This window comes from Sinocyclocheilus grahami, unplaced genomic scaffold (assembly GCF_001515645.1).
Source record: "Sinocyclocheilus grahami isolate Dianchi unplaced genomic scaffold, SAMN03320097.WGS_v1.1 scaffold636.1, whole genome shotgun sequence".
In the NCBI taxonomy this organism is placed as follows: Eukaryota; Metazoa; Chordata; class Actinopteri; order Cypriniformes; family Cyprinidae; genus Sinocyclocheilus; species Sinocyclocheilus grahami.
The window spans coordinates 236,148-247,610 of record NW_015505815.1 but is presented as its reverse complement, the minus strand read 5'-3'; the positions used below and the strand labels follow the sequence as shown (position 1 = coordinate 247,610).

General features: G+C 37.0%; 2 protein-coding genes across 5 annotated transcripts in view; both read left to right on the top strand.

Annotated features, from left to right (window-relative positions):
• The window catches only part of LOC107558218 (gastrula zinc finger protein XlCGF57.1-like), a 32,086-nt gene extending 26,401 nt beyond the window's left edge, over window positions 1-5,685 (top strand). The window contains exon 3 of the mRNA XM_016241843.1: window positions 4,024-5,685. Coding sequence (XP_016097329.1) covers window positions 4,024-5,324 — 1,301 coding nt within the window. The 3' untranslated portion in view covers window positions 5,325-5,685. The remainder of the gene's footprint in view (window positions 1-4,023) is intronic.
• A 4,627-nt stretch (window positions 5,686-10,312) lies between these two features.
• LOC107558219 (gastrula zinc finger protein XlCGF8.2DB-like) overlaps window positions 10,313-11,463 on the top strand; it is a 27,958-nt gene continuing 26,807 nt past the window's right edge. The window contains exon 1 of one of the 4 annotated variants that reach the window (XM_016241848.1): window positions 10,313-10,377. The gene's annotated coding sequence lies outside the window, so the exon portion shown is untranslated. Of the gene's footprint in view, window positions 10,378-11,027; window positions 11,101-11,463 lie in introns of those variants that run through there. The other 3 variants (XM_016241846.1, XM_016241844.1, XM_016241847.1) reach the window with 3 other exon arrangements.

Genomic DNA, 11,463 nt, shown 5'->3' with positions numbered 1-11,463 from the left:
GTTGATGTTTCGTTAATCATCATTTGATGTATATTAAGAATGACTATATACATATATATATATATATATATATATATAGTCTCAGAATGACAAGAAAAATAAATTGAGTATAATTACCGTTTTATAAAATACAGTCTGAAAATACTGCTTTTTTTGCATAATTTGCAAAATTTATGAAACATTCAGTCGGATCATAATTACTGATTTGAAATACTGAAAACAATTCTGGTGTAGGATTTACTTTGAAACAATTTTCGCTCAAACTGCTTGCAAATTTCACAAATGATTACATTTCATTAAACGCATTTCATTAAACATTACATTTTGAAATAGAAAGACTGAAATAGTACTTTCTTGTAAAACATACTCCAACAATTTTTATTTACCACTTCAAAAGAGCTTTTTTTTTTTTTCAATCTAGGTTATTGAAAACATCGAAAACTGTTCAGATTTCAGTCTTTCCCCACTTATAGCTGCACTTGATGGCCACCAAGAGAACTGGCTTACCTTAAAAAAGACTTTGCAATGATTCAGGATATTCTGATGTAGCGCATCTTCATTTTTTTCCATAAATAAATATGATTATTTTGTTCTTTGGATATGATGTGAGGCAGGTGACTGCTGGGAGGCAGGAAGTCATCTTATAGTCATTTCGACATTTGGAAAAAAGGATTATCTGCTGTTTGGTGTGAAGGCATTTGGAGTGCAGCCTAAACATGTCCTCGGCTGAATCTGGCTAGCAGTGAACGCATGCACATCTGCCAGGACTTTGAGAGGAGGCCGTATTCTGACTGTGTGTTCATATACTCCGTGTCTCAGATGAGATTAAACGCTGGTCTGTTTTTTGCATGTGAGTGTGTTCACACATGCATGCTTTCAATCATCTCATCAGGATCAATCATCTCATCATCAGGATGTAATCAAGCAGAGTGTGGAAGTCTGCAGCCTGAGGTTTATCTAGGTGGATGCTGAAGTCTCCAAGCATAACTAGGGGAGTACCATCCTCAGGAAAGTTTGAGATCGAATTCTTCCACGAAGTTACCTAGTGGTCCTAGGAGTCGATAAACAACTATCAAATGGATTTTAAGAGGCTGGGTAATAGTGGCTGAATGTGATTCAAAGGAGCTGTTGATAAACACATTTCATTACACCAAATACACAAAATAATGTTCTTTTTAGCAGCATCATATGACCCCTTTAAGAAAACCACTGACTGATTTTCAATTAATACTGTTCATTTCCATACTTATTTTACAGTTATTCGTTTTTATTATAGTTTTTATTATTAATTATAGTTTTTTTCTATTGTTTTTATTCATTTTTATTTGAGTATAATTTTAGTTATTATACTACTTCATGTTAAACTAAATTTAAAATAAAATGTTGTTTAGGCAACTAGATGAAATTTTATATATGTTATTTTATTTGAGTTCATTTTTACTTTACACTCTTAAAAATAAAGGTGCCAATTCAAGCGATGCCACAGAAGAACCATTTTTGGTTCCACAAAGAAGCATTCAGTCAAAGGTTCTTTAAAGAACCATCTCTTTCTTACCTTTTTGTAATCTGAAGAACCTTCTTTCACCACAAAGAAGCTTTTGTGAAACAGAAAGGTTCTTCAGATGTTAAAGCTTCTTTATGGAACCATTTAGACAAAAAGGTTCTTCTATGGCATCGTGAAGCACCTTTATTTTTAAGAGTGTATGTGGCGTTTTATTCTCATCTTAAACATGACACTGTTTCCAAACAAACAGAAAAATTCCAGGTGAAGCGACTGAGATCCACGTGACCATTGTAAAGATGGCGTTAATTAAAGAGGAGAGTGAAGACACGAGGATTGAAGAAGCATTCAGTGTGAAACAAGAAGAAACTGAGGAACAAACAGGTTGGTTTTCATTCTCAAAACAGAAATATGACGTGAGAGGTCGTTCATGTCCAAATTCCGACTAGGAAATTAGTTTTTATGATAATTCCGATAGCATGTGAATGCAGCATAAGTGTACCTGAGAAGATCCTACTTCAGATGCATTCATTATTATGACATGTCATGCATTAAATGAAAGGAAATAATACAGAAGTAGCCTAAACAAAATAGGCTCATTCCGTGGCAACTCAACTAGAAGTCCCCGGCTCAAATTTTTGATTTGCGTCTTCTCCACAGCTGTCTTCGGTAGGATGCGTGAAAGAGGAAGATTCTGAGCTTATGCCGCCAATACGGCACATTATATAGTGGCTGGGGGGGCCCCTACTCGCCATCTTGGCTGGCATTGGCCAGTGAGAGTTGCAACTTCACTGGCGTTGTGCAATAAGATTTTAGGTAGGTTAGGAAGGAAGGGAGTCCCCAAGGCATTAACACCATGTCGAGAGACCGTTCTCGAGAGGGAACTTTTCTTTTTGACCCCCCTCTACAAAATTATGTAAAAAAAATTTACATTTATACATCTGTGACATTTCTGTGATATTTTGGTTTTTATCACTATATGTTTGTCTTTCTACAGAAAAAAAATATTTAAAAATATTAAATCAAAAATTTGTGCTGGGGAAGTTTCCGAAATTTGGTTGATTTGACATGGAATGATCCCACAATTATTTTGGGTAGCAATAAACCGGTTTCAACTTTTGATGTGAAAACATTGAAAACCATTCATTTTAATTAATCATTTCTGTAAATGCAGTTGTTATTTTGTCTTAAGGCCTGTATGTAAACATCTGCTAAATCAAATAACTTTATCAGGATAGTACTATATTATGCCCTGTCCTTGCTTTCAGGATGAGCCTTTATGCAAAATGTAAATACACGTTTCGAACCTTTACAGATAAAGATATAAAATGTATAACCTACTGTAAATGTAAGTTATGCACTGAGGAAAACATGCCTCAAAATGTAATGACACACACGCACATCTCTGTCAAAGCAGCTAGCAGGGCAAGCACATGTTAAGTGCTTAATATGATGTTTTGAGCAGCACTGTTCCCGCAGCAGTTCACTTTGTGTCCTGTTCTATTTTAATGGGTTTTGGCTAGGGCTGCACGATCAAAACCACGTTCATATTCGCGCGATTTTTTGCGCAGCTCGTCAGTGAACAATGGCTTCATGTAGTTAATGCTGCTCAATGTGAAAGCCCGCACGTGATGGAGATTTACCGCTGATTACAGAACCGGCTTTCTGACAAGATGCGCATTAAATATTGCATGCGATTTATCGTGCAGCCCTAGTTTTGACCATAAAAATGCATTATTCACTACTGTAAAGTGATGTGACCGATAATATTTTTCCCCATACACTGCATACAGATGCAATTAATCTAATTAATACATTTTATTGATTAGCCCTAATATCAATAGACTGCTAATATAGTTATTTCAGATTGTGAGAAAATATAAGACTGAGAATCATTGGCATATCATTAAAAATAAGCATATAAGTGGACCTAATACAGAGCCTGATGCACTCCATACTCTTAATTCACACAATGTGGTAGCGATCAGATAGGTAGGACCTAATCCGTGCTTATGCTAGTCCACAAATGGTAACAATTCTCAATCTTTCCAAGAACATGTTGTGATCTTTGCTGTCAAAAGATCTAAGCACTAAAAGAGAGAGAGAGAGAGAGCTTTAATAAACACAGTTTCTGAGCCATGATGGCACTTAATGAAAATTGTTTAGAAATATGCAAAACTGTACATAATTGAGAGGACACTGTCTTTCTAATATTTTAGACATAAATGGAAGATTTGGGATCGGCATATAATAAACAAGGTCTCCAGGGGCAAGCGGTGTTTGATAAGGGGTTTGGTAAACAATGTGTCCTTAAGAAAGCAAAGTGTTAACAATATTGAGACTAGGTTCTAAAATTTGACAGCACCTTAGGATCTAGTATACAGGTGCATCTCAATAAATTAGAATGTCGTGGAAAAGTTCATTTATTTCAGGTTGCTTTTGATGTTTTATGTTGGTTTTCATATATGTAGCTTTGGGCCTATATAATGTCTAAAAAAATTGTATGCCTTTTTTCACTTTAGACCTGATGGTGCCTAAAGAGGAGAGTGAAGAACTGAATGAAATGGAAGAGTCCACAGAGACTGAAAAGATTTCCTCACGAAAAAAGTCTAAGACAACCAAATCTAAACATCCTTTCATCTGCCCACAATGTGGAAAACGTTTCACTCAGAAAGCACATCTTAAAGTCCACATTAGAAGTCACACTGGAGAGAAGCCTTTCACCTGCAAACTGTGTGGGAAGAGCTTCACACGAAAAGAAAATCTTAAGATTCACATGAGAATTCACACTGGAGAGAAGCCGTTTTTATGTGGTCAGTGTGGAAAGAGTTTCAGATGTAAAGAAACCCTTAATTCCCACATGAGGGTCCACTCGGAAGAGACCCATTTTAGATGTCATCAGTGTGGAAGGGGTTTCCGATTAAAAAAAAACCTTAAGACTCACATGAGAGTTCACTCTGGAGAGAAACCTTACTCATGCCATCATTGTGGAAAGCGTTTTGTTCATAAAGGAAGTCACAAGAATCACATGAATATTCACACTGGAGAGAGGCTGTTCATGTGTGCTCAGTGTGGAACATGTTTCAAGTATAAAGCAACTCTTAATGCCCACATGAGAGATCACACTGGAGAGAGTCCATTCACCTGCAAACTGTGTGAGAGAAGCTTCTCACAAAGAGGAAATCTTAAGACTCATATGAGAATTCACACCGGAGAGCAGCCGTTCACGTGTGAACAGTGTGGAAAGAGTTTCAGACGTAAAGAAACCCTTGATTCCCACATGAGAGTTCACACTGGAGAGAACCCTTACAGCTGCAAAGTGTGTGGGAATGGCTTCTCACTGAAGGGAAGCCTTAATACTCACATGAAAATTCACACTGGTGAGAAGCCATTCGTTTGTGATCAGTGTGGAAAGAGTTTTGGACGTAAAGGAACACTTAATTACCACATGAGGATTCATTTAAGAGAGATCAATTTAACATGTCATGAGTGTGGAAAGAGTTTCACGGACAGTAATCACCTTAAGAAGCACGTAATAATTCACATCGGGGACAAGCCTTTCATGTGCCATTACTGTGGAAAGACTTGTAAAAGCAAATCAAACCTTGAGAATCACATAAAAGTTCACACTGGAGAGAAGCCTTTCACCTGCCGAGAGTGTGGAAAAGGTTTCACAGTTAAAAGAAACCTTCAGATTCACATGAGAGTTCACACCGGAGAGAAGCCTTACAAGTGTCTTCAGTGTGAGAGGAGTTTCACGTGGCCAAAGGAGCTGAAACGTCATTTGCAAATTAAATGTCAAAATAAAACTGCAGTGTTCTGAATGTAATAAGAGGTTTACAAAGGGGGACATTTTCAGAAATCACCTGCAGAATCCCTCTGGATGATTTAATTGACCTATCGGTAAGCCCCGCCCCCCTTAATTACTGTTGCTCCCTCGGACAAACAGAGTTGCTCACTGTCTCACAATGACAGCTGTCAGTGAAAACCTTGTCCCACAATGTTTTTGCACAATTTTGGACACAGTATTTAAACGATTTTAAATAAATATGGTGGGTAACTCGAAGCAAGGGTTTACAGATCGCAGTGCAAGCGGGAGGAGTCTCATATTATGGTCGGCACGATCATGGATGACAGCATGCGGGATCAACACTGTTCATGTTCTGCAGAGTATGATTAAATTAATTTACATTTAACCAGTTTAATATGGAGAGGCACTGAAATGTAGACCTTCATTTATGTGTTTTTGACTTACTCTGTACATGATGTGTGAACAGGTCGCTATTTAGGTTTGTAATAGCATTGACTCACTAACTTTAACGTTAGCTGGTTTTAGCCAGAGATACCTTGCTGAAACGCAAGATGACATTAACGTTCTGAAAATGATGAAATGAAAATGGTAACAATGAAAGTATGACAACCAGAAAATGAATGTTTTTGTCTTCATGATGATTGGGGTTGAATGCTTAGGGACATTTTGCTCTGTTTTGTTTGGGTTTAGGAAATGGAATAAAATAAATGACATTGCCCATCCTCTCAGGATACCTGGAATCACTGTTACAAGTACCCTAGGCACATCGTTTTTCCATTTTCGTAGCATAAACACCATCAAACCGATGAAAGCTTCGGATCTTCCAATGTTTCTCTATGGCGCTGAAACCTAAAGATGTCTTGAGTTCCGCTCCCCGTGCAACTGATACTCGAATGCCATTGGCTCATCTGGGTTCGAGGGGAGGGGCTTACCGATAGGTCAATTAGTGTTAGTGTAAAAAAAAAAAATTCACAGATACACCTGAAAAGTTATGGTAATTTGAGACTTTATTTTGGTTCTTTGTGCAAAAGGGTTTTAAATAGTTAATCAATTTAAAATGTCACCAAAAATATGTATATGTGCACAATATATTTTCATTGTATAGATCATTGGTTCTCAACCACATTCCTGGAGCACATTTGCATGTCTCCTTAATCACACACCTGTTTCAACTCATCACATGCAAAGACATGCAAAATGTGTAGTGTTGGGGGATCCAGGAATGTGGTTTTGTTTGTTTTTGATTCGCTTTAATACCTCAAACAAATATTAGATGAATAAACTTCCATCTTCTGTGAAATGCCACAATGTAAATAAAAAATTCTGAATAAAAGGAAATAAACAACTGTATAAGAAATTACATTGCTTTATTTGATTGACTTTTAGTTAAAGAATGCCCAGGTAAGCATGTTTAAGAGCTAGAATTATGCTAGTACAGAAACAGAATACGAGAATCTTACAGTAAATGGAAAAACAAATGAAAATTAAATGAAAGGATGCTAGGTCAATGGCCAGACAGACACCTTTTAGAGGGCAAGAAGGTCACTGGTACCAAACCGGGAAAGAACAGGGTTAACTCCTAAAGGCCGGGACACAACAAAAGGACTTCAAAGAACTAGATGAAAGCCAATGGTGTTGTCACCTCACATCAGCTGTGACTGGACCAAAATGCTGTGCTTGGACAAGAACTAGCGTGTGCGTTCTGCACCTGCGTGTAAGGAATTAACTGTCTATGTCAGCCGGTATGAACAGTCTAGATTCATCATTCAAAAGGAGAAACCAAAACTAAGTTATATGAGATATTAACAGATAAACAAAGCAGTGCTAGCTTATCATTTTGAATATCAGTTATGTTGATAACTTTCTTCATTTTATAAGACCAAATTCAGTATAGCCACACCGTGATGATGCAAACTATGCAGATGAGCCCAGAATATAAACTAAATGCGCTAAATTGCACGTTAAGCGCTTTGCGTTCATATTCTGTGCTCATTCTTGCCTATTATTATCATTCTCCTCTGTCACTACACATGTATTTATACAAATAAGGAGGAATGTATATATTATTCAGAGGATATGGAATTTTTGAATTTCATTAAATATAATATAAACAGAATTACTAATCCAATAAAAAGGAAGAATGAAAAATGGCAAAGTTCTGTAGTGTTACTCCAGAAAACGCACTTATCCGAGATGAACATTTAAAACTAAAAAGAGAGTGGGTAGATCAAGTGTTTAGTGCATCATTTGGAAATAAGAAGAAAAGAGGAGAGGCTATTTTGTTTAATAAAGCGGTGTGCTATAACAATGAAAAAACATTTCAAGACAAGCATGGCCAATATGTTATGGCGGTTGGATCAATTGGAGGCATAACGATAACAATTGTAAATATACAGTATATGCTCCAAATGAAGACTGCACCTTTTTCTTTAAAAAAAAATAGCAGCACTAGCTAGTTGCAGATAAAAGTGAAGGGATTTTGCTTATCAGAGATTTTAATTGTATATTGAATTCTAAACTAGATAAGATCACCTGTAATAGCAAAACGTCCATCTAAAATGTCCAAGGAAATGTCAAATCTGATTAACGAAATGGGCTTAGTGGATGTTTGGCGACATATACATCCGAAGGAAAGAGACTTTACATTCCTGACGCAACTGCATGGGAGCTACTCTAGAATAGACTTTTCTTTATATATATATATCAAAAACAGATTTATATAAAGTAAAGGAATGTACAATTGAACCAGTCACCATCTCGGACCATAACCCAGTTATCATGAAAATTAGTCTAGGATTAGACAAACAGTTTAGATATTGGAAATTGAATGTCTTGATGTTAACAGTTCCCCAAACTAAACAAGACAAACAAGAAGCACTAAAGGAATATTTTGCCATTAATGATGATGGTAATGCCTCTCCTTCGATACTGTGGGATGCAGGAAAAGCCACAATAATGGGAAAGATCATATCTATAGGGTCTCAATTAAAGAAACTTAAAACAACAAGAATAAGAAAAGGAAGTACAGAGGTTAGAGAGTGAGCACAAACAAACAAAAAAGAAGATACACTTAGGGAGTTAAAAGAAGTTAGGAAAAAATGTGACAAATTACTAACACATAAAGCAGAAGGAGCCCTTAGATAAACAAAAAATAAAATATTATGGAATGGAAATTAAAGCTAGCAGACTTATGGCTTTTCAACTCAGGAAAGATCAAGCCAGCCGTATAGTTCGGAAGATTAGACATCCTGTAACCAAAAACAAATTGAGACCCATCCCAAAGCAATATCAGATGTTTTTGCAGAATATTATCAACAGTTATATAAAGGTCAAAACCAGGAATCTAAAAAATAAAAATTTGAATTTTTTAATTTGACAAAATTATTGATGGAGGCAGCGAGTAAATTAACAGATCCTATAACAGAAGATTAAATTAAAGAAACAATCACTCATCTAAAAAATAGTTAGGCACCAGGATCAGATGGGTTTTCTGGAGATATTATAATGCTTTTATGAATGACCTTTCTCCAATATTATGTAATGTACTGTACATAACTATGCGCTGCAATCAGGTGACCCACCAAAATCGTGGTCAGAAGCCATCATTTCAGTTTTACAAGAAGAAGGTAAAGATCCCACGCAGTGTAATAGCTATCGCTCTATTAGTCTTTTATTGGCACTTTTCCACTGCATGGTACGGCACGGTACGGTTCACTTTTAGGGGGGTTTTCCACTGGGTACAGTACCTGGTACCTGGTACTTGTTTCAGTACCACCTCGGTTGGGGTTCCAAGTGAACCGTACCGTTACCAAAACGTGACGTGTAAGCTCTGCTGATCAGTGATTGGCCGGAGAGAATCGTCACTACCTGCGTCACTGGGCTGGCAGCACAAACACAACAGAACCACTAGATTTAAATCAGCACAGCCGATCGAACGCACCTTTTTTTAACAACCAAAAAGTGGCTGTTTCGTTGTCTATAGTATAAAAGACTACACAACATTATTATATTATCTTTAAATTAATCTTTAAATGATTATTATTTTAAATTATTGTCCCTGGATCAGTAGGGTACTCTTGTAATAAAGTAGCGGTGGCTGGGACAGATTTTAAATATCAATTCTGCTTAAAAAGTTGCAATCTAATCCTGTTCCCTTGAAATAAGCTGTTCCCGAGCAGGTTTAAGCTTACGGAGCTGTTGCTATGACAGCAACTCCGGGATGAGCTTCAAAGAACCAAATAATCCAAGATCTCACCAAATCATCAACAATCACATCCAGCTAACTGAGTTAGCGACATACGAAGAACGGGCCCCTGCAGTCCCTTCTCTTAATAAAATTACCTGTTGTGATTGAAGTTGTGTATGTTGTGTCTTCTGGTGCCAGACCACACTGGCTTAAAGAATTAAAGGTGGTGGCAGCGGCTTAAGTACAGAAAATATTACAGTATAAATAAAATAAATGTGTAATCTATTCTATTGCAATGAAAGAGTGTGAGATTCTGTCTAAAAGTTTGGGTGCAGAAAAACTATTTATACCAGCTTATCCATGTATTAAAATGCAAGTAGTGCAAATGTGGTTTACTAGTTAAAACATGTTAAGTGTAGGAGTTGAAGCAGATTTTATACATGTAACAGTATTGAAACGTACATTACCAAAAAAAGATTTTTAATGTTTTTTAAAGAATTCTCTTCTGCTCAGCAAGCCTGCATTTATTTGATCCAAAATACAGCAAAAGCAGTAATATGTTTCAAATATTAATAATAATAATAAATATTTTTTGAGAAGATTTGTTTGGAATGTAAACTGCGTGTGAACAGGACTTTTATTTTGCGCAGCGCCGGATAAAGCTCTATGAAGACTCTGAGCGGGTGGTGTTTACTGTGGGTTGGTAGGAGATTGTAGATAGTGTCAGTGGTCCATTTGAGCGCTAGGTGGCGGTAATGCTCGTATTAGTCTGTGATCCGCCGTAAAGCAAGAAGAAGAAGAAGACCTTTGTTTGGGTCTGGAGACAGGACGTCATAGGTCTGCGCCGCTCTCCGTCTGTTGTGATTGGGCTGAAGAAAGGTTTGTGTTTAATCGTGTTTTGCTTTTTTTTTAAATCAATATAAACAGTTCAATAAATGTTATAGTTGTACACACGATGCAAAATGAATTATTTATCATTGAATGTAGCGTTGTAATGTTTTATCTAACATTAATGGACGTTATTTTTGTGAATAAGGCTCATGAGTAACAGAAGAAGTGCTCTCATTTCGCTTCCTATATCGTGAATCAGTTTATCGTAACGAATTCGGCACTGACATTTTAGTAATGGAGCCACACTGATTTGAAAAAGTGAAAGTGAAGTGACATGTGGCCAAGTATGGTATCCTATGGAATTTATGCTCTGCATTTAATCCATCCAAGTGCACACACACACAGTAGTGAACACACATATACACACACACACACACACACACACACACAGAAGTGAACACACACACACACACACACATATTTTTTGAGAAGATTTGTTTGGAATGTAAACTGCGTGTGAACAGGACTTTTATTTTGCGCAGCGCCGGATAAAGCTCTATGAAGACTCTGAGCGGGTGGTGTTTACTGTGGGTTGGTAGGAGATTGTAGATAGTGTCAGTGGTCCATTTGAGCGCTAGGTGGCGGTAATGCTCGTATTAGTCTGTGATCCGCCGTAAAGCAAGAAGAAGAAGAAGACCTTTGTTTGGGTCTGGAGACAGGACGTCATAGGTCTGCGCCGCTCTCCGTCTGTTGTGATTGGGCTGAAGAAAGGTTTGTGTTTAATCGTGTTTTGCTTTTTTTTTAAATCAATATAAACAGTTCAATAAATGTTATAGTTGTACACACGATGCAAAATGAATTATTTATCATTGAATGTAGCGTTGTAATGTTTTATCTAACATTAATGGACGTTATTTTTGTGAATAAGGCTCATGAGTAACAGAAGAAGTGCTCTCATTTCGCTTCCTATATCGTGAATCAGTTTATCGTACCGAATTCGGCACTGACATTTTAGTAATGGAGCCACACTGATTTGAAAAAGTGAAAGTGACGTGACATGTGGCCAAGTATGGTATCCTATGGAATTTATGCTCTGCATTTAATCCATCCAAGTGCACACACACAGTAGTGAAC